The sequence below is a fragment of the Orbicella faveolata genome, unplaced genomic scaffold, assembly GCF_042242905.1.
Source record: "Orbicella faveolata isolate gen_17 unplaced genomic scaffold, um_ofav_v1 contig_1, whole genome shotgun sequence".
Lineage (NCBI taxonomy): Eukaryota > Metazoa > Cnidaria > Anthozoa > Scleractinia > Merulinidae > Orbicella > Orbicella faveolata.
In genome coordinates, this window is record NW_028301536.1 from 374164 (window position 1) to 396862 (window position 22699).

The 22699-nt window shown below is 40.3% G+C and overlaps 2 protein-coding genes and 1 pseudogene across 3 annotated transcripts; all 3 read right to left on the reverse strand.

Annotated features, from left to right (window-relative positions):
* Positions 1–552: 552 nt before the first annotated feature.
* Positions 553–7696, reverse strand: LOC110046266 (uncharacterized). Its single transcript, XM_020751954.2, has 4 exons — positions 7333–7696; positions 4538–5170; positions 3059–3361; positions 553–2767 (listed from the first exon to the last, which is right to left on the reverse strand). Exons 1-4 carry the CDS (start codon positions 7571–7573, stop codon positions 2250–2252), a joined length of 1695 nt encoding a protein of 564 aa, XP_020607613.2. The 5' UTR covers positions 7574–7696; the 3' UTR covers positions 553–2249.
* Positions 7697–9839: 2143 nt separating this feature from the next.
* On the reverse strand, positions 9840–13146 carry LOC149117633 (L-rhamnose-binding lectin CSL3-like; annotated as a pseudogene). Its single transcript, XR_016209498.1, has 4 exons — positions 13135–13146; positions 11930–12265; positions 11027–11320; positions 9840–9941 (listed from the first exon to the last, which is right to left on the reverse strand). The product of XR_016209498.1 is annotated as an L-rhamnose-binding lectin CSL3-like (transcript).
* A 1442-nt stretch (positions 13147–14588) lies between these two features.
* Positions 14589–22396, reverse strand: LOC110046274 (counting factor 60-like). Its single transcript, XM_089283241.1, has 9 exons — positions 22197–22396; positions 21311–21453; positions 20839–21009; positions 19660–19679; positions 18743–18861; positions 18036–18166; positions 17294–17496; positions 16526–16595; positions 14589–15324 (listed from the first exon to the last, which is right to left on the reverse strand). Exons 1-9 carry the CDS (start codon positions 22358–22360, stop codon positions 15017–15019), a joined length of 1329 nt encoding a protein of 442 aa, XP_089139367.1. The 5' UTR covers positions 22361–22396; the 3' UTR covers positions 14589–15016.
* Positions 22397–22699: the final 303 nt, after the last annotated feature.

Below are 22699 nucleotides of genomic sequence, written 5' to 3' on the forward strand. Positions count from 1 at the left end.
CATAGCAAATCCTATGATTGCAAATGTAAAGGGTCCTACGGAAGATCAACGGCGCTCAGAGCCAAAAACAAAGCTAAATGGACGCTAACGTAAAGGGGCTTTGCAGACACACCCAGTGTTCATTTTTCCACATCATCCACATAAAACTGTGCGTATCGGGAGGGCCTCGTATTAGATGCAGGTTGACTCCAAACACTTAGAGAACTTGTGAATTTTAGCAATTGGTGAGGGTTTTGTTTTTTAGGGTGAAATTTTGAAGAAGATATTGGCTTTCAAAAGGTTGCTAATTTCAAATATTAGGTGGAAATGAGACATTCAAGTCGTGTTTTGTTTTATGCTTGTCTGTTTGATATGATATGACTAGAATGTTTCCGTACAATCTCTCTGCTTTATATTATAAACTTAAACAGAATGTCATTCCTTGCATCAGGAAATATCAGTAACTTGGATCTTGCCTTAATGTAGGACAACTAGTTTCACAAACAAACATGTCACATTTAGCAAGGTCGGAGAATAAAAATTTACGAGAAGAATTGAGTAACAGAGGCAATAGCCAGCGTCAATGAGAAGTTTAATGATATATTCCAAGAAAACTCTACAAGCTACATTTGATCATTTATTTTTCAATAGACTTCGCACCTCGTGTAATATCTTCTACTTATCTTGTGACTATTAAAAAGACAATTAAATTAAACCAGGTCGCTTGTGAGTGTTCTGCCCCTCGTTGGAAATTAGGGCCGACATTATGCAATCATGAGAGCATTTACTTCATCTTCTCTTGGTTTCATTTAAATTTTCAACTCTTTAAGGTGGCTCGAAATAGGTATTTGACGCGCGTGGTTGGGTTCTAATTCTTCCCAACTGAACTAGAAAACGACACGAAGACTACACGAACGATGGGATAAAAAGTTAACAGTGGCCGCGCTGCACCGTGTTTCACTGCCGCTCGTCAATGAAATGGAGAAAAAGTCGGTCTTTGAAATTACAGGAAAATCGCTTGTAGAGGTGTTTTTCACCAAAAACGTTGCAGCTTGGTGACAACCAGCACGTGTTTGAAATAACGTAAAGAGTGGAGGTTTTGGAGGTCCAACTGATACAGCTCACCGTTGTTATAGTAGCAGATGTTCTAGAGAATATCGAGGAATCTGTGATGGCTACTCAGTAGTTTTCAGTGGAAATGTATCTGCAATATCATGATCCTAAGAAGTATTTTATGACAGGTATTGCCGGCGGTCCATGAGCCTTTATCGGGTCTTGAAACCCATCTCGAGCCACTTCAATCTAATGGAACTAAAATGCCTATTTTCTTTTAGAAGAAACCGCTTTTAATGTGGAAAAATTCTTCACGTCTTTTAAAATTTCTGTGCACAGGAACATATGTCTATTTTTCACGAGTTGTTAGTGGTGGTTGACAATTAGCCTAACGTCGACCTATCCTGTGACAAATGCCATGTTTCTTTGACAGGAAGCTGAAAATGAAATTAGCTACTGGTTGATCGAAAAAATAAATTTCTAGAGACCAACGATTAAAACCTTTGTATAGAGGCCGTTGATGGGGTATTGCTGATAGTTGACAATTGGTCTTCATTGTTACTGTCAGGTCACAAATGCCATGTTTCTTTGACTGGCAGTTCAGAATGAAATGAGCAGATGAATTAAAAATGCTATAATTTCATTCAATAACAGAGAAATGGACAGAAATGGCTGATATCTGAGATTTGAACACCCCATCTTTAACCTTCTCCCTGCTCTCCGCGCGAAATTCAATTTGGGGTGGCCAAGACCGTTTTGAACGCTACAATCGGGGAGAATTATGTTTACCTTGATTTTTTACCAGCATAATGATAACAATAATAACAACAACAACGACCTATCCGATTCCGGACATCGTGTAGCATGTTACGTCATATTAAGTTCTCCACCCAAGAATCGAGCTATTTTACTCCGCAAACCACAGTCTTGGCCAGTCACCATTTTGAATTTTGCAAGGAACCTGGTGCCAGATTCACGAACCCTGCGCAAGAAAGATTCATCCTATGTATTATTTCTGAACAACACTATAACAGTAGCCCATTATTGAGTAACAGTACTTAAAATAAGTCTTAGCTAAAAATGGCTTCGTGAATCTAGCCCCTGGAGACCAGGGATCGCATTCTTGCTTATGGTGCGTCTTACTGCTTAATCAAGCGCGCTAATCGCAACAATCAACAAAACAAGACTTTAAGCCTAAAAAGCGTGGCTAACTGGTCTTAACACTGCGGGGACTTGAGAATAAAAGCTGCAATTTGGCCCATAGTGAGGTCCCACGGGGAACCATCGCTGGTTCTCGAGGAAGACATAAAGGTAATTTTGACGCCAGAACAAAATGCACTTGCCATGCCATCAATTTGATACGCGCAATACTGGCCAGGATCTGTAATCATTTTAGACGTGGCGGTGTATCTAACCCCGGGGTAAAGAGTGATTCCTTGAGAGAAAAGCACCTCAAAAGTAAGGCCATCATCACGTATATTCATATAATGAGTGAACTTCCCGTTCCTCTCTGCGATCAAGTTGCTATTATTATACAAACGAATAAAGGCCTGCACATTAGCAGACTCGATATATCTTGGGTGGCCCACACCCCACATGCGGTAACCCAGCAGAGTGACCTCACCACTAGTCGTGAAGTCAACAGCATCCGTGTTGGGTCCGTTTGGACCTAGATATGGTTTTTGTGAAAGCCACCCGTTTCTTGATGGGATCCGATTACAGTCACAAGAGGTTTCTGAAAAATAACCATGCAAAATGTTAAAACCAAATACTGTATTTCACTATTTTGCCCCGTCATTTTTTCAGCACTACATATCCCCCCGCCCCCCGCCTCTCTCTTTCTCTCTCTTCCATCTTCCAACTTGCTACCCTCATCCCTTCCCTTTCAGATGTAATAAAAGATCTTGTTTGCTTGCACAGAAACGCAATGCGTGTTCATTTATGTATCATATTTACGTACACTTGTATGTTTTGTTCCGCTACACTATAGCAGAGTTACAGAATGCAACAAAAAAACAGCTCTTACTTTGGACAGCTAAATAGGCAGATGCCGGAGAAGACCATCCAATAGCATTGTAAGCCCTACAAGTGTACCTTCCAGCATCGGTTGGAGCACGGTGGTCCACGTTTCTAATAATGAGCGTTCTGTTGTCTTTGATCACGTACTGCACTCCTGGTTGAATGTTAGAGTCAAAATAGCCCTTTGGCCTTATCCATTTGACTTTTGGAGGTGGATTCCCAGTAACCGTGCAATTAAAAATTGCATCGTTTCGTTCATCCACAGTCTGTCGCGTTGGCGATACTTTCGCTTGCGGAGCAGACAGTGATTCTGGAAAGAAAAAAAATTCCACGTTCTCATTGTTTTATAACCTTGATTAGAGGTCCTTCAGAGCTTCTATATCAATGAAAGTAATCATTATTATCATCATCGTCATCATCATCGTAATCGTCATCATATCATTATTATTATCACCATTATTGCCACTACCTTTAAGCCCTGGCCAAACGAACTCGCAAGTAGTCGCAAATTGAACTTGCATAGAGGCTTGCGTTGGGTGGCCAAACGGACTCGCAAGTTTCCTCGCAAGTGCGCGCAACCCAAAAAAAAAACGTTATAAGACCACGTATCATGAATTTCATCAGCTGATAGGTTGCTATAAAACAAGAAATGGACGTCACTAAACTTGCGTTGACTTTGGTTGGGTGGCCAAACGGTGAGAAACTTGCGTCGACTTGCGTTCAAATTTGATCTGAACCAAAGTGAGCGCAAGTCATCGCACGTCAACGCAAATGGACGCAAGGCCTGGCCAAACGGAGTCGCGTGAAGACCCAAGTTTTCAACTTGCGTCTACGACGAGTCCGTTTGGCCAGGGCCTTAGCCTTTCATAAAATACATTTTCATGGTATTGGCCATCCCCTCTGTGCTAGGATAGTTTTCTATATCCTCAATTTCCATATACGTTGTTGCGAAGAGAAAACTTGAAAAAAATCAGGCTTGACCGGGATTCGAAACAATGACCTCTGCGATACCGGTGCAGTGCTCTACCAACTGCGCTATCAAGCCAACTGGGAGCTGGTCATATTGTAAGTTCGTAATATACCAGAAAAGGATGAAGAAATAAATAAGTCGGCAAATTAAACAGTTGCGAAAAGAAAGCGCGAAAAAATTGTTTGTTTGTTTACCCCCCTTTTTTTCTTTCTTCTAGCTTTTTAAGTTTGGACACTATCATGTCGTTGTCACGTCAACTTTTCCAATTGTCCTTGATTCTGTTTTCGTACCTTTTTGGCCGATTACAGCGGTCACTAGCTCCTGCGTATACCAGCATCATTTTCGCTTACAGTCCTTTGCAACCAATATTCATTTTCATGGAAACATTCAATTCTAAGGTGGAACTCATGTTTGTGTAAGGAAGTCGCCAAACATTGAACCCGTTGAATTTTCTGTGCTATTCAGTGGTTTAATTGTCGTGCAATCATGTGTCACGAAAATTTCAATTCAACTTACCAGAGACAATAAATGACCCGAAAATATTGGTTGCAACACATTTGTACTCCCCAGCGTCAGTGCGCCATGGATATTTAATGATAAGCGCCCCGTCATCGGTCATCTGATGCTTGCCACCTGGAACAAGCTTCTTGTCGTTGTGTCGCCATTCCACGATCGGAGAAGGATTTCCACGAACCTTGCAATAAATAACCACAAAAGTAGACCCTTTATCATCTTTATGCTGTTCCACCGGTAAAATTGTCGCCTGCGGGGGCATCAACGGTGCTCCGACTCCATGTGGTTGTGCCGGCGTGCCTGCTGCTCCTGGGGCACCAGTGTCTCCCTTTTCTCCCTTCTGTCCCGGAATCCCGTCCAGACCAGATATTCCTGGAGGTCCCATGAAACCTTGACTACCCTTCTCTCCTCTTGGTCCGGTCCTTCCCAGTGGTCCCTGTGCACCAGTTGGTCCAGGAGATCCGGGGGGTCCCACAGGGCAGATCTTCCCAGTTGAGTTGCAGTACTCCATAGGAATGAGTTGCAGTTGCTTAAAGTACTTTTCAATTTCCTCAAACACATCTTCCATGGTAAAGTTCAGATCTGGAATGTCTGGTACGTCACGGTCCAAGGCTTGTCTGCGATTTCTTGGTCTGGCTGTTATTGGCAAATGAATAAGAAACTTAAATTAATCCTACTTAAAGTAATAGTTTACTGCAAAATGACAAATTCAAGCTGAAAGAGTAAATAGTTGATAGAAAAAAGAATTTTTGTTTTCTCTCCGTGTTTTCTTAAGTGTTGAAAGAATATAGTTGCAAGCAGTTTTCATATAGAGTTATGTAATCAAAAAAACGTGAAGAACACGTGATACCAGTATCACACGGTCATTCGTTGAGTTACTCTCGCCGTATGACCATTTTACCCCCTTTCCTCCTGCTCTTGATACTTGTTCAATAATTACCCTGGCGTGTTTCTGCCCTCACTTTTACTGGGCTACGGATTAATTTGATTTAAAAAAATTTAATTATTCATTTCATCGGCTTTGGGCCATATGCCCCTAGCCAATTTTTTTTTCCATATCACTCCGTGTGTGTTGATTATCGCACAGTTAACGAGTGCGGGTATTGTAATCTGATACATTGAAATAACAACATACCCATGGCCGGGGTAAAACATAACTATGTTTTAAAATCAATGCTAAGATTACTCTAAATGTATATTCCTTATGACCTAACTGAATTCATCAATGCTGGTGCTCTCCGCAATTCATGCGAACAACTATAGAGTTCCGTTGGCGGACTTGAGGTGTATGCCAGGATGGCAAGCTTATCTTTATTTCTAGTTATATCAGCGGAATATGTGATGGAGCTGATGATCGACTGGTGGATCTTTCGTGATAAAACACGACGGGCATTTGAGAACACGAGGGAAATGTAGAAAACACGAGCCGCAGTAATACACGGCTTAGGCTTCTTTATTTGTTAAGTAAAATGATCAGAAAAGTTGGTAAACATCTCCCCTCTCGCTCTGTCAGTTTGGTTGTGAAATATTTTAAACATTACGGCACATCTCCGCCCCTCTAAAAACTCCACCCTAAAACCCGACCCCCACCCCCACCCGTCAAATCAAGTTACACATAAAAATAGAATTTCACCCGCATGCACTCGCCTAGTGGCTTGAAAACCGGAAAAATGCGAACGTTAAGCTATAGCTGAAGTATCCAGCATAATACCGGCATAATAATGCTATTTTGTCGACGTATTTAAGTGTCACTTAAACATTCGTAGCGAAATTAAATGAAGTTAAGTGACATCAGAATAAGACAAAAAAAAAACTGCCTTTACAAACAAAAGAGAAAGCCTATACTTTCCACTGTTAGAAATCATATTATCACTAGCGAACATCACAAAAATTAGCATTAGCTCCCTTTTGCATAAATTATGACAATTTCAACAAAAAACACACCTCCTGCTCTTTATTATTTAGTTCCACCTAGTACGTAACCCTTTAAAATGACAAAAAATGTTCAGATGGTATTTTGCTTAAATTTTTTTCGTCGTTGAAATCTGAAAATAATGCATGATTTGTACTGATGACTTTTGTCACAGTTCATGGGGAGTTTCAAATTAGTGATAATGGTCGATAAAAAAAATTAGCCTTTTGAAATGCTACGCGACTGTGTAATTTTAAGACGGACACAAACATTAAGGAAAATACCGAGGCATCCAACCCAAAATGTATGAATGTAACACAAAAGTGTATATCTGACCCACACAAAAATTGGCTAAAGGCAAATCATCATTAGGTAAAGTGTCTGACACGTTCATCTTAAAATATGGGTCGCTGACAAATGCAAGTCAGCCACAGTTTGAGCAAAACCTTGACAGTTCCTTTCTGTTGATTCATATTCTTTCTGTAGATTTATTTATTCGATTAGCTCTCACGATCCCGTAACAATACTTAAAAGTAAAAAAATGAAATAAAATAAAAACAAAACAAACAAGTTAAAGCAACAAATTTAACATTTCACGCATGAAACACAGGCATTGGGTAGTGAATAGATCACATATGCTCGCGCCAGATATCAATTAGTTAAAAGACTGCAAGGAAAAACCTCTCTTCCTCTACGGTAACTTTTGAGGTGAGCAATGAAACTTCCACTCTGGTGCATACGACAAAGCAGCGATCTATTTCAGTGACCAACACGAACGCTCTTGTTATGCCTCTGAGATACATTTAGATGAACTAATTTTTTTTGCTCCGAGACATACGGCACTAAAAATGTTGTACGGGAAAGTAGAGCTATCGTGACTTCTTACCTGAAGGGGATGCTGACTTTCTTTCATCTTTAAATTCCACGCGGAATTCCATCAACTGATGGTCCAGTTCGAGCAGACGGTCGTTTGTTGCTTCATATTTCAGCCACAGATATCCGCAGACGAAAATTAAGATTAACGATACATACGATGGCCTAATCGAAGGAAGAAAATCGCAGACTCGCCGAGGCGAAGATTTCGAGGCGCGCTTGGGACTCACTTCTGCAGCTTCACTGTCGTTCATTGCGAGGGTAAGACAACTGTTCAGGGAACACTGTCAACCGAGTTTAAACCATTCAACCCAGGAGCGGTTTATATAAGGCAGATTTATTTATATCATGTGTCAACTGATAGGACGTATGATCAGGAGAGCAGAATTTGCTCAATTAGGTTTTTATCGCCTCGCAATAATCGGTCACACGCGGTGCATTTACGTGATTGAAAAATAAGCATACGCATGCAAAACCGTTTTGAAAGTTAAACCTCGCAAATGTGATACCTGACATAAGTTGACCTCTACGTTCGTCCGTTTAGAAAAGTTCCGTGTAGAAAGATATTCATTATCTTGCATTTTCTTTGGGCATTAAAAATTTGTTAAGGGAATTATCACGAGGGAAAAAAGGCCACTTCATTCCGTTGGGCCTTTGGAAAAATCGTGCTGAACTCACAACAGCGCTCAAGCATGAACCTAAAATATGCAGAGTACAAAGGCAATAAATTGGCGTTCATGACCTTGGTAAGGTTGCATATTCGGGCCTGTTGACTTTCTTTCCTCGTTGCGGACAACAAGCTTTCATTCATTAGACATGACGTAAAAAGGAAAATTAACGATGTCTGTTTTCGTTTACTTTCTATCATCAGGTCACGGTTATCGAAGCAGTGGATATTTTTTATCCAGTGAACATATACCACAAACCCTTGTATGCTGTGAATAAATATAAGCAATCTAACGCTTTTTATTCAGAATTACTCAAACTTTGTATAACTAACGGAGCTGGTAAGTTGTCACACTGAGTATGATAGGAGAGTTGGGGGTGAGGCTGGTAAAATTTGAGCTGGTTCAGGAGAGGGGAATGCATGCGAATATGAGGAATCGCCTACCGGGGAGGGATACCTTACAAAATAATAGAGCCGGATTATTCTGCCACGTCATTCAATAGTCAGGGAGAACAACTGAATGTTAAAAGAAAATCAGTGTAATTTTAATGTGAAGTAACTAAATTGGCTGCATGAACCAATGTCAAGTGACACCCAGAGAGGACTCTCTCTGGATAGTGCAGTGAGCCTACATACACCAAAACAGAAACTGTCGTAATCAGAAGCCGCTATTTGCAAAGGACTGTTTATCACCAGTACACGTTAGATTCCTTATACAGAATCCTGGTATAACGCTATAACGTCCGGTATATTTTCTTTGGAGAGCTTTGCGTGAACTGATCTATATGCAGACCTTATGAAAACATTAAGCCATGTATAAAGTCGAATTCGTATGTACATAAGCTGACCGTCTTTTATGAGCTAAGTCAGGTACTACATTCATATCATTTTCAAGTCAGGTGTAAGCTTTCCAATATTTTCAAGTTTCCTTTTCCTTTTCCTTTTTGTCTGTGTTTTTTGTTCCTGTTTTGCTCTCTTTTCACAATTTCGTATGATTTCGTAGATATGGAGTTCTAACCGGTGACGGAGACTAAACATAACATGATTAATTGAATCTGGACTCATACAATCCCAACAATTTCCCTTTCCTTGCCAGCAAAAAAAACGTAAGGCAAAGTTGCACTACGAGCCTAGGTGGCTTACAAGGCCGGAGTTTAACGCTTAACCCAGTCTGTAGCTATCACTGATGAAGTAACTTGGAGTATTTTTAACCCCCCGCCCCCTCATCCGCAACTGAATGGCCTGTTAGAACATCTTCGGGGCTACCCGACAGCGTTATGTCGCCGGCACCCATTTATAAGCCAGGGTGAATAGAGCCAATTTGAAGTAAAGTTTCTTGTCCGAAGAAAATAACAATAACACAGTAAAGAGAAGAACATCCAGCTTCCAACAGCCGACCCTCCAATCTTACGACTGAACGAAAGTCTGCCGACTCAGAGGCACTAATTAACAATAATTATTATTATTATTACGCCACTACGCATCCACCATAACAAAATTAAGGGTGCTTATCTGCTACTGGCGGTGAGTGAATTTCTAGTCCTTGAAAAGGGTGTAAAGAAAAAAACAAACAAAGAACAAAAAAGAAAAAAACCAAAAAAGGAAAACAAACAATCAAATAAAGCAAGCTCAAACTGTAAGAAATTACGCTTCTTTTTAGTAATTAGTGTATTTCGTACTTTCTTCCCATGACCTTTTCTTCAAGGTTCAGCTAGCTTAATACGTTAATCAAACGGTGCTGTATTAAATTTCCGGCTTAACACACAAGACTTGTCGATATCTAGTTAGTTGAATGTAAACATATTTACTGCAATTCGGCACTCCTGCAATCTTGTGCTTGACTAAGCGTAAATTTACGTTATTCCAATATCATGTTGCTTGATATTCATCGATTGCGTAATATGACTTTCATCACCACGCACATTTCTCGCCCACTTCAGGAGCCAAAATTCAAGCTGGGATAACCAGAGCACTAACGAATAAGTTTAGTTTTAGGGCGCCGCTTTTTATCTGAGCTAGCTGCTGTGCCAAATACGTTTTCTTAAGTTCCATTTCTTGGCCTTGCCCGATTAATGCATCAGTCAATTCCAGCAGTGCCAATCTCCCCCGCCCCCAGGCAACCGCGGGGTATTTGCTCACGTTGTCAGTCCCGGGGTTGGGGCATTCGGGCATTTGACACACGTGTTTTTGAAAGTGCCATGGATGAGCTCATCGGGAAAACGAGGCGTTTGTCGAACAATCGCTTGTCCGTCAGGGACTAGACAAACTAAGCCAGCGACCTTAAACCCAGTGGGGGGGGGCTCCGTCAAGGCTTGGCTGGGCACATGGCCCAATGACTGGCCTATCTGCTGGTGGCTTGCTGGCGGCCAGCTGTCAAAAGCAGGGGGGAGGGGAGGGTGTCTTGTACTGACACCCCCAACTAGCTAGACTTTGAGTTTTCAGTGTTAAATAAGCTTGATATTGACTGTGTTTCTTGGTATTTTATTCAGTTGTTTGACCTTGTTTGAGGCTTCTGTGTTGACATGGCACCCTCCTGGAGTGGTCCATGCCACGTGCATGCGTGAGGGGCCAATATTCTAGCCAGGGGGGGTGGTCAGAGGACTTCTGGCCGCTGGGACTGTCTTTGAGTCAATGCGGGCATGTTTTTGCGAATTCGGTTAGATATAAATTAAGTGCTAATTGATTGATTGATGGATGGATGGATGGATGGCTGGCTGGCTGGCTGGATGAATGGATGGATGGATGGATGGATGGATGGATGGATGGATGGATGGATTGACTGGTTGAATAAGGTATCTTGAAGTTTCTGCTCACATGTCCTTCACCTTACAGGGTTTTACATGAAGAAGAGGTGTCAGAGGTGGTTTGGCTTCGGTTTTTCAACCGAGTAGCGGGATGGTGTCTTAGAGCACGAAAAATGGCAAATTCTCTCAATTAACATTATAAAAAAAAACCAAAAGTAGGAAAACGTTTAAGTAGGAAGGAATATAAGAAGACAAATATACAATCTGAAATAAATATTGAGCTGGATTGTTCTTACCTCCAGATACTTTTCTGTCTGGCGACAAGGATCTCCAAAAATGGCGTTTGCCGCCTCCAAAGCACAATATGTCTTTCCTTGGCACGAACTTCTTACTTTATCGAGCGATCCAGCAGCTCCGCAGTATGTGGTCCTTATTGTGCCAGGACAGATATGTCCACCAGTCAAACGACCATAGTTCGCCTCAATGATGGTGATGTTCCTCCCGCCGTAACAATGGATTGCTTGTGAGTGGTCCTCGCAAATCTGAAGCAGGTATTCTGGCTTGGATGAGTCCGCACACTAGTACGTTACCTATTAGAGGGCGATGAAGCACACTTCAGTGTTTGTGCTCGCGTTTATGCGTCCTACATCGGAAAATACATCGAAAGCAATGCGCTAAAAACGGCCAAGAACTGACAAAGTTTGACGGCTTTGCGACGAGTAAGGAAGTTTGAAAATCCACCTTACGAATTGATAAAAAAGGAGGGTGAGGATAGGAAACAAAATGAAAATAGCTAGGAGATTGTTTCTGTTATTGTGTTGGATTGATTTAAGATTAGATCAAAAGAAATCAAAATCAGAGGCAATTTTTTCCGTTCGCTGTTTGTCGCTTTTAAGAAGCGACATCACGTTAGCGCATCTTGAAAAGTTTAGCCTAAATTTTTCAAGATCGTCGTTTGTCATTCATGTCAATCTTCTCCATCCTTAACCGTCCTTGTTCCTTTATGGTTTATTAGTATCTCTTTGGTGTTTTCCTATCTTAGTGAACTTGTATGTTCAGGTTTCCTTTAATTTAAGGGCAATTTTGTACTTGACCAAAATAGCACAAAATAAAATTATTGTGCTCGATCCTTCACAACATTTTCTGTTCGAGAAATTCTAGTGTTTTACGGAGGAATTTATCAGTCTCGTTCGACTCACCTCCAGATATTTAACGGTGCCGAGACACGGATCTCCAAATACTGAGTTTGTAGTGTGCAGAATACAATTTTGAAGGCCTTGGCACTCAAACCTGGCCACCCTCATGGAGGTTCCAGCATGGCAAGACGTGCTCCCGCTATGTCCACACAGGTTCTATTGAGTGCGTCCATACGATGCGCTCAGAATGTGGATAACCTTGGAGCCGCAGTTTATTGCCATCGCATCGCCTTCACAAGCCCGACGGAAGTATCCCTCTGAAAATACAGAAAATATTACAGCAGGGCTGTAGCCGAGGCTCTTGTCTCTGACATTTTTTTGAAGGGGGAAAGTAAAACACTACATGTGCTAACAAATAAATTAACACTCAAAATACCTAGGAAGAGAATATATAACCATGGACATTGCCTCAGTCAAATTTTTCTCCGGCTTCGTCCCTGTACAGACTATCAACAATATGTGTATAAAGAGATATAGCAAAACTTGAAAAACTTCTACAAGAAAACATATGCGGCTGATATCATTTCTTTTCCAGTTTTATGTCGGCCGAAAACTTCAAATACCAATCTATTGGTATTGCGTTAAAGGTCTTAGAAATATGATTTTGATTACTCGTAAGCTGACACCCAAAATGTTCATTTTAACGGCTACTACATACTTGAATGTTGGAAAAATGTGGGATAAATGACAGTTAAAAGTGGAAAATATAAGTGCTGTTGTATAAGAGAGCGGAGATCATAATTAAAAATTCTTGGGCGCATGCATCACTGGGCTTGACATTAACTCTGGATGATCTGGATGATCTTAAAGTTTCTGGCATAAGAACAAATTTTCAGTTTTTCCTGCTCGATGAAAATTTTTCGTTAAGTCAATATTAAGAAGCCTACCCCAGACGAATGTAGCTCGGCATGCGCTATTTTTCAGTATCTAAAAGTAGAAGCGCCGGCAGGTGTTGGAACAGTTGCAGCTTGAGCTTTAATAATTTGAATTTTCAAATTTACAGCTGTCAATTTCGTATTTAAAAATTTCATTATTAGGCCTACTTAAATCAAGGCAAAGCGACAGAGCGCATTCAGTTCTCCACAGGGAGCTAAGCTGTTGAGAAGTTTTGGACTATCTCGGAAGAGCACTTAAGGGAAGACCTTCAAGGAGAAAATTCATGCGCGGTAGGTTTTCTTGTTTCTAGACTTGTTACATTTCAAATTTACCTTCAATTCCATGCTACCAGTTCTAGGCAAACTAGAAGAAATTGTGAGTTTCTTACTGAAACACATTTCCTTTGGTTTTGCAGAATGCAATAAGTCCACATGAAACGTTTTAACAGAGAGAGCTCAACCAGAATCAAATCATTAAAGAACTCCTGTTACTCTTGGCTTCTATGTTAACATTCCGGAAGTTTTTCTATCTCGGAGACGCTTTCTTAGGAGGACAGTTTCGTAGCAAAGAAGGGGGAAGAATTTACACTGATTGACATCATTTTTGCAACCACGAACTATTTTGTTACAAGTACTTATCACTTTTATTGTTTAAGATCTATGTGAACCAGAAAACCAAAACTCCTTACAGTTTATCACTAGAATATTCCAGTCGTCTTGTTACGTGGTATGAAAAATAGTATCATCCCTGGCCAATTTGATTCAGTTACTTTACTCTTCTTTTATGTTCATAAAGATGACTGCGAAATCGAAGTTCTTGCTCGCTCGTCCAAAAAAGGCGCAATTGGTCAAAATACCCTTTATAGTTTTTCGTCTAGCGCGCTTAATTTTCACGGGCCAAACTAGCCATTTAAATATGGTATACCTATAGCATAGCTCTTCCTTTAGAACCTTTTATTTGTTGAGAGATTTGTATACTAGAAGAGTTATGACCCTCTAAAATCAGTTGAAATTTTATATGTAAATTAAACTGCGATAGTTGTATTTTTCAAACGGCCAAGAACTGTAGACAAAACATATTTACTTCATGACTTTTACCTCAGAGGAATGATCAAAGTGTAAATTACAAACTGCGCGAATATGAAATCCAGGCAAGTTCCCTTCTTTCTGTACTGGCTTGTTGAGAATGTGCAATTTTGCATAAATTCCATCGGCCTTCTTGGTTGATTGAGCGGTATTTCAAGCTTTCCTAGATTTCACAAAAATGTGAAGTCGCTGGAACTTTGAAAGTATATTTCTGAAAATACTTCACCAAAAGGGTCTTTTTGACGCAATAAAAGAAAATCCGAATTTTCCGACCTGTCGTCGGATTCTCCATATTTACGGGCAGTGGCTCTTAATTTGTGATTTTACCTGAAGAATTGTGATATTAGCGTTGTTTAGTTGTTAGGTTTTCATTAGTTATTAAGTGGAATACCTGTAAACTAGCTCTCAAGCTAAGCGTATATCCACGTTAAGTGAAGCATTCATTCATTCATACTAATGGCTGATACTGCACGATAGCTCAGCCAATCAGATTGCTGCATTTACATCAGTATCCTAGTGGTGTTCTACTAGGGGTATTGTACCTGCGAAAATAGACGTGCATGGTTATGCCTTTACAAAATTACCCTAAAGAAGGGAAAATTAATGAAAAGACCGATTCAATCGGGTCGCACAATACAGTTTATCTCCCAAATGTTCGTGGCAGAGAAAGGGCCATAACCCGACTAAAGGTTAACAAGGGATTGACAAAGAACAGCCACGTTACTTTTATTTTATAAAATCAGTTGCAGTGTAACTCGTTTGACGGACACGTTCTTTTACAAAAATTCTACTTTATCACATACCGACAAAATTTCCTTAATGTCTAAATGACCAATGTGATTAGTTCATTCAGAAATTGTTGTGCTGTGTCAGCGGGGAAATGAAGTACTTAACCATCTGCTCAAAACGATTTTTGTTCAAAAGCAGTAAAAGGCGTAGCTCCTCTGAATCCGAATTATATCGGCATTTAACAGTGACAATTTTACATTCCTTCAATATTACCGATAAATTAAGTACATTGCTAACCGTAAGAATTTTTTAACACACTGAATTACAAATCCGTGGACGTAAAAAACTAGGTGATTGGTGAAACACCACGTGTTTGGGGCGTGGTTTGTGTCCGATCAACTTAAAACAAGATTCGAGTTCTCCTGGCACGTGCTGGGTGTGGTCCATTCATGATCTTCGGGTTGGTCAACTCGCAATCTGTTTTAGGGTCCGATGAAACAATTTCCTTGATGTAGTCGCTGAACTGAGCCAGCGAGCACGGGGAACTGCGGCAGTAGGGGATAATTCTCTCCTGTCCGTGGTACAGCAGTCTGACGGCGTAATCAGTGTTGGTACCATTGTTGACTTCCAGCAACTCCAGCTGAACCATGGAGGCGTACGGACTCCACTTGTAGTCACTGGCGTTGAACGCTTGGAGCAGTGGCATGACTTAAGACAAAAAGAAGAACATAATGAGCTGGCTGCAGGAGCGGATACAGCATTTTACAGAAAGGGGTTCGAGATACGGACCGCCGAAGGCCGTCCCCTTTAGAGGGGTTCCGGAGGCATCCTTCCGTGGAACATCGTTATAACTGATGTCCTCGGAAAGAGGATTTGCGGCATTCTGAGGCCAAGTCAGCGTGTTATAGAGGATTCCGGTGATAAATAGACTGCAAAACAGTCGCATTTTTGCGAACACGTGCGACGGTCAATATTCGAACGAAAGGTCTGGAGCGAGTATAAGTGAGGCTAGCGCGCTTCACACGCGAGGATCGCGCCTTCCGAAAACGTCCGAAAACGACTGTTTTGCAGTCTAGGTGATAAAGGATGTGGTCATAGTTCGCCGGGGTTATCCTGATAAAAGAACGTTTAGTCGCTTGCCTCAGGTTATAGAGTCAGACAACACCTTAAGTGATACCAAAATCCCTGATTTATACCCGTAGGCGAGACGACGAGCATCCCCGACCCTTTGATATGGGAGTAACACCCCCGGGAAAAACACCCCCGGGAGTAACACCCCCAGGAGTAACACCCCGGGAGTAACACCCCCGGGCGCCATCAATAGTTAATCGCAAGCCGACGTTTCGATTGCTACACTGCTCGTCTTCATCAGGCGAGGAGGTCGAATGATTACGTGTGGTTGCCACAGACACCGCTTTTCAAAATTCCTTGTTTTTTCCCTGACTTTTCCCTGATAAAAATAAGATTTCCCTGACCAGATAAATACAAAATGTCAGATACAGTATTGGCTTCAAGCCTTCCCTTACAGCTGCCCTTTCCACCCATTCTTTAAGACCAATAAGTTTTCCTTCTTCATTAAGGAAAAACATCGTACAGATCCCGGCAACCGCAAATGTGTCTTCCAGCCTTCAATGGTATTTAAATCAGCCGTATTAAATTATTTCCATTTTCCCTGGTTTTCCTTCAAAAAAATCAATTTTCCCTGACTCGAAATAAAAATCCCTGAATTTTCCCTGACCTTAAAGAATTTTTTTCCTTGACCATTTCCTGACCCTCGGCAGCCCTACTACTCGACGCTATATGTAGCACGTTGGTTCGCTGTTACTGGGTCGTTTTTGTGCGCTGTTGATTCTGTAGCCCAGTTATAATAATTAAAATCGTCAGAAAACGCAATTTGAAGCAAAACTACCTGTGTAATCGTGTCCGGAATAAAGGTAAAACTTTCTCGCTTTACTTTCCATCATGGCTTCTTGCATGGCCTGGGAAAATAAAACAGAACAATAGAGAGGTAATGCATGACGGTTATAGCAAATAGCAAACAGCAAACAGTTAACGGCAAAAACTACCCCTGAATTCTTTTCATCTAATCCTTAAAAAAATTGCACAAAAATAGAAAAAATGTCTCCTACAGTTCACCACCAATACAAACATTTTTACTCTACTCTACAAACAGCTGAAGACAGAGGGAAAAAGTTTCCCTTTTTCCTTTTTTTGCAAACCTTATGCTACACTTCTCTAATATCACCTATTAAAACAAATTTTGGCTTTCATTGTTTTAATTCAGGATTTCCCACCTACAAGTTCCTTTAGCTCAGTAAGATTGCAAGCAAAATAAACCAACGGGAATTCAACAAGTGCAAACCTAAGGGGGTGGGGTGGGTAAAGCAGGAGTTCATTAAAGGCCAGTCACCGGACAAACTGACTGGCTGTGAGGATTTTGTCCACCTGCTTTGACCATCTAGAGAAAAGTTTTTCTTGTAAAGAAGTTCAGTTCAAAAAGTTTTGCCTGCCTGTGAAAACCAGTTGCCCCAAAAACGTTTATAAAACCCCTGGAGAAATATTCCTCCACTCCACAGTAGCTCTCCTGTACCCGCTTCACTCCCACTCTCGCACAACTGTGATGAAACAACAACTGGGAACAGTCTGGTACAAAGTGGTCCTCCAGCCGGCACCTTACCTGCCAAATCTCACCAATCAGGAAGCCAATGCCCACTTTAGCTGATTCCTGGATTGTAGGATAGCTGAACGTACCATACCACCTGACTAGCACCTCCTGAACGATACGGGTCATGAGGTCTTGAGAAATCGTTGATGGAATAGGAAAGCTGTGACACATGTGAGTGAACAGACAATCTGCAATGTGAACCAAGCCTTCTGATGCTGAGGGGAAGAAAAAACAAACAATTGCCTGAATGACCAAGATCTAAATTCTCCATACAGTACCGATACCAGGGAAGAACTCCCACATAAAATGGACAGGGTACTCATTGGAAATTTTGAAAAGATCTTGTCAGAGGTATTAAGATCCTGTTTTGTGGGTGTTGCTTGAAATTCTTTTTCACCCCTAAGAGGCACCAATTCTAAAACACCTTGTATAAACTGACACTTTCATAATTTTCAATAGCGATAAATCAGTTGCTTGTCAAATATCTCATATCTTTTCCGCTCAACACCCTAAAAGGTACCGTGAAAGCTGCTGCTGAGGACCATTTTTTTAACCCCTAAAAAGTATGACAAGCATCCCCAACCTTTTATATGGGAGTCCTTCCTCCCCCCTCCCCCAGGACCAATGCATGATCAAACAGACAGGTAATAATAAAATACAAAACCATCAATTAGAAGAAAATATAATAATAGGTGTAGCAGTGAATTATACTATTATATGCTAAATAACAAACAGATAATTAAAGGGGACTCACTCAAATTGTATTCCAACCCAAGTGCTTGTTGAACTTCATTCAACAGAGGTTTTGTTATCTCGTTATAATGCTTCTGCCACATGTCGCTTTCTATGAATTCTCTCTCGTACTGTTCCAGTTTGGGACAAAGACTGCAAAGAAGAACATTAGTTTTAGTCCATACTTTTACGCAATAAAATCATACCCAGGGAGGACTCCATGTGAACATGTTGGAATTGCTCATTGTCTTGCTTAGGGCTACAAATCAAGGATTCTGGTCTCACTTAGGGTGTCCATGACAAAATGCCACTATGTTTAGCTGTCAAAGTATCTTTTAGAGGGTACACTCAAAGAAATAATAACAAAAATGCTCTTATTTCCACTTTTAAACTCGATTTCTGCCAATCTCTCAAGTCTGGTCTATGAGCACAGGCTGCTCTCTTGAACAACAGCTGGTAATCTAACCTATTCTGTTAAATTAAGTGGTATCTTTTAAGGGTCAAATAAAGCTCAAGCTATGCCAGATTGGTCTCTTTTAGGGGTTTAACTCAAATTTTCTGTCGAGCATCCCAACCTTTTCATATACTATAGGAGTCCTTCCCTGGGAATCATCCGTTGCTCTGAGACTAGCATATCAAAAGAAATCACACAGTCCATACATAGATACTTAAACTACAATCAGTTATTTGTTGTGTAAAACTGTCATGAATTATGTCAACAAAACTTACCGTGGATTTGGCTCAATGTCATCATAATCTTTGTCCATGACATTAATATCAACCACTTGTGACTTGCCTGAGGATGGGGAGGATAGTGGAAACAGCCCTAATGCTAGAGCTTGAGCAGACTGAAATGACAAAAAACCAATTGATCAGAAAGAACGTAAATCAACAAAACCGTTTCCTGCATGTTCAGTTGCTCAGTTACTACTGCTGTTGGCATCATTGTTGTCATTTAAATCGTCATCAGATAAATTATTTGCAAAAAATTTTGGACGTTAAAATTTCGGAGGTTTAATTTTATGCCTAGAAAACACAAATTAGACTGAGAAAACATTTGTGGAAAAAGAGAGTTTTTTACTGCACCAGTAATGTTTTAGAGATATACCGTGGAGAAAATAACACAACTGCTATCAAGCCAAATGTTGCATATCTCAAGTAGTGTCTCCACTAGAGTTCGCCTCATAAGGGAAACTAGGAGTTTTGGAGCTACTTTAAAATTTTAAATATTTCGGAAGCTTCAAATTTTAGATGCTTAAAAATTTCAGACAGTTTTATTTTCGGACACTTTTTGGATCCAAAATCAAAATCGTCCAAAATTTTTGGCACATAATGTACTTATTTATTCCAACAACAAATTTACATTGTACATATCATCTGTTCTGGCATTAACAAGTTGCCAAAAGCCAACCGGCATATTTTTACCAAAATTCTGAAGAACAAAATTTCTGATTAATATTGATTGGTCACATAAAAATATTGAACGATTGGGTTTCAACCACATACAAATTACTGAAGCTTAGAAAACCATCAATTGGCTTCAGGTTTGTCTCTTGGATGAAATAACCTTCATGGAGGTTAAATGTTATTGAAGAAACAGTTCATCACTTTTATGTACAGCAGCAAAGCTTTGAAATACAACTGACCTGTCTTGTCCTTGACATATCTTTGAATTGTAGAGAAATAGGAAAGAAACAACATAAACAATCAGTATAAATGCATAGCAAGTAAGATAGATGGTCAGTCAGTGATTAAGCCAAGTGACCTGCCAAGCAAGGAATTATCAATTTTCTCCTGTTTACAGAGCATAATGCAACTAGCAACATCCCTACTCTCCCCTGGATGGGATGCTTAGTCTAATGTAGGGTTAGCCCCCCTCCCCCCCAGCAGCATTGACTTCACCAGTAACCATTTATATACACCTAGGTGGAGAAAGGCAATGTAAAAAAGTAAACCAAAAACACAATTTTCACAATCATCCTAGCCACAGCTTGATCACAGAAAGTTCAGTCCTGAGCCCAGTGACAACATGCGTGCATGTACAGTACCATAGAGAAATAGTATCTAGAAACATTCCAATTGTAGAAAAATTGTTTCTTAACACTCAATTGCCTGCACAGGACCCCTGGTGTGGGTGGAGAGGATCAGGGACAAAATTGACATACATAGATACTTTTTTTACAGAAAGCAGTTTTTCATTATGATTACACACAATAATGAACTGCTCTTGGTTAAAAAAAAATCCATATATATATTTGTTTCCTTCACAACATCTAGTCAAGAATACATGTATATCCTACTTCTGAATCCATGTCAGAAATTCAGTACAATGGAACCCCGCCCTAGGACCACCCTGTTAGTACGGTCACCTTGTTATTACGACCACTTTATTCTGGCCTGAAAAAAAGCTCAGTCAGTCATTTTCTTATTAACAGAACCCCTTTAACACGGCCACCCCTTTAAAACGGCCAGATTTTTGCAGCCCGTTGGTGACCGCATTAACAGGATTCCACTGTAATAGACTGTTATCTTAAACATGCCAGAACATAACTGCTCAAAAAATTAAACAAACAGATTAATTTTAGAGCCAAAATAAAATGTTTTTTGGGGGATTTCCTTCAAAACTAGTTGACATATTTTGCTGTTACCATTTCAGTCTCTCTGTCAATGCAGAGTCTAACTTGGGACCCTTTCAGAGATATTCCCAAGACTGTTTCAGAAGACTGAAACCCAGCAACGCTATACCTCAACAATTGAGATTGAATAAACATTCACTACACGACAAATTAAGGAATTTCAACAGCACCATGAGTAAAATTACTCACCATCTGTTCGAAAGAAGACTTCATGACTGGAATAGTTGGGAGAAAGGAACCCTGTCTCAACATATACTGTGCGCAAATTCTGTCCATTTAGTAACTGCTGTTTATAGCCCTTAAATGTAAGATGACCCAAGCCACAATCACCGTTTATGTCATTACGGCCTGGCATGTACACTGCAAATAAGCCAATGTGTAAACAAGGATTAATGATTTCCTTTTAAACTTGCACCTACAAAAAAAACAATGTAAGTGAAAATTATATAAATTGTACAGTTCCAGAAAATATCCATACCCTCCTCCCTCCCCAAGGAAGTTTAATGGATAATTCCAAGGGGAAGGTAGGTTCAAAAGACAAAATCCTAAAGGAAAGTATGAACTAGGCCAGAATTTCCAGGCGGGGGGGGGGGGGGGGGGGGTCAAACTAAAAATCTTTTGTCAGAGGGGTATGGATATTTTCTAGAACAAAACATTATACCATCTCTGTATATCCTGTCCACTGTGATATCATGGGTGTCATGCTTCACAACCGGTAGAGAAGCTGATGTCAACAGACAATCCCATACAGCTGTGTCATTAGGCCAACAAGGGGTCGCACCAGCTCTTGTCCTGTCACCATGTCTGAAACAAAAGTCACTCTTATTTCAGATTAATTCTCCTAACAGATCATTATACTTTGCTTTTAATGTTATTTTAGAGAATGTGGTGGTAGACATGCAAAGGAAATCATTTCTGATAGCCTGGTGTGAGTGAATGCCTTGCACGAAATTGGTTGTTTGCACCCTGACGTAGATCAAGACAAAGTGAAAGTAATGACTCAAATCTATCCAAGTACAACCCGCACTCACAAAGAGTTGAAAAACTTAAACCACCACAAACATTGTAGGAAAACCAGTACTTTTGTCTATGAAAGGGTCATAGATCCCCTGAGATGCATATATGGTCTGTTTAATTAAAGCAGTTGTCAGCTTTTGTTCCCCAAAGGGTTCCTAACACACCCCTGTCACGTCTATTGAGAAACTTGATTGAATCCTTGTGCGAGAGAAAAGGCCACGACCTAAATTATGTAGGTTATAACTATAATAAAATGAACCGCTACATGTTTAATCTGAGCTACAATAACAACTAAGGAAAATTGCAAGTCTTGCAGCATTTTTCCAACAGAGTCACGATATATTAAAAACATTTCTAAACATACTTCTTAGCACGTTTAAGAGCGTTTAATCACGATTCTCTTCACAAATTTACTGCTTTTAAGTTTAGCGAGATGAGTTCAAATCCACACAGTTACAAAGTTGATCAAAGAAATAAGCCCAAGCATAACTATTTCCTCCGTATTCCAAAAATCGTGAAAAAAAATCTACCTTATGATGACATGAACTTGTTTAAGTGTATATGCTTGTCCTTTGGGGCCTTTTCTAAGCGGAGTATAGCTATAGGAATCCTTTCCACAATACTCAGGTAGAGATTCTTTAGCATGACAGCTGAAAAAATACAGGCTTAGCACGAGGAAAACTTTCGCAGACATTTTCGTGAGTCCTTCAAGTCTTTTGTCCTCGAGATGAAGGTGAACTGGGGCGAGAAAATTATCTTGTGCTTTGTCTTCCTCGCCCAGAATAACCGAGTAAAAAACGTGGACTCGAAGAAAAATTGAAACTGGAAAGGAATTGCAGGATAACGAAACAGACGGTTCATAAAAAGAAGCATAAAAAATCCCTTAACTGGTTCGATGAGGCTTGGCGGCAGCAAAAAAATAGTGTTACCACAGATTTTTTGACAGTAAGTATTTTTCCTCAGTTTCGGGGAGTTTACCTACAACACTTATACAATACCGGTACGCGGTTTGAAAAATAATAATTTGAGGTGA

What these genes read in the sequence shown, in the direction of transcription:
- LOC110046266 (XM_020751954.2), bottom strand. Translation starts at nt 7,573, where the DNA reads ATGAACGACAGTGAAGCTGCAGAAGTGAGTCCCAAGCGCGCCTCGAAA. An exon ending in CGGGTCATTTATTGTCTCTG is followed by an intron (nt 3,362 to 4,537) that starts GTAAGTTGAATT and finishes TTTTCTTTCCAG; the next exon opens with AATCACTGTCTGCTCCGCAA. An exon ending in TGCCTATTTAGCTGTCCAAA is followed by an intron (nt 2,768 to 3,058) that starts GTAAGAGCTGTT and finishes GTTATTTTTCAG; the next exon opens with AAACCTCTTGTGACTGTAAT.
- LOC110046274 (XM_089283241.1), bottom strand. Translation starts at nt 22,360, where the DNA reads ATGTCTGCGAAAGTTTTCCTCGTGCTAAGCCTGTATTTTTTCAGCTGT. An exon ending in GACATTGAGCCAAATCCACG is followed by an intron (nt 18,167 to 18,742) that starts GTAAGTTTTGTT and finishes TCTTCTTTGCAG; the next exon opens with TCTTTGTCCCAAACTGGAAC. An exon ending in TGATTGGTGAGATTTGGCAG is followed by an intron (nt 16,596 to 17,293) that starts GTAAGGTGCCGG and finishes TTATTTTCCCAG; the next exon opens with GCCATGCAAGAAGCCATGAT.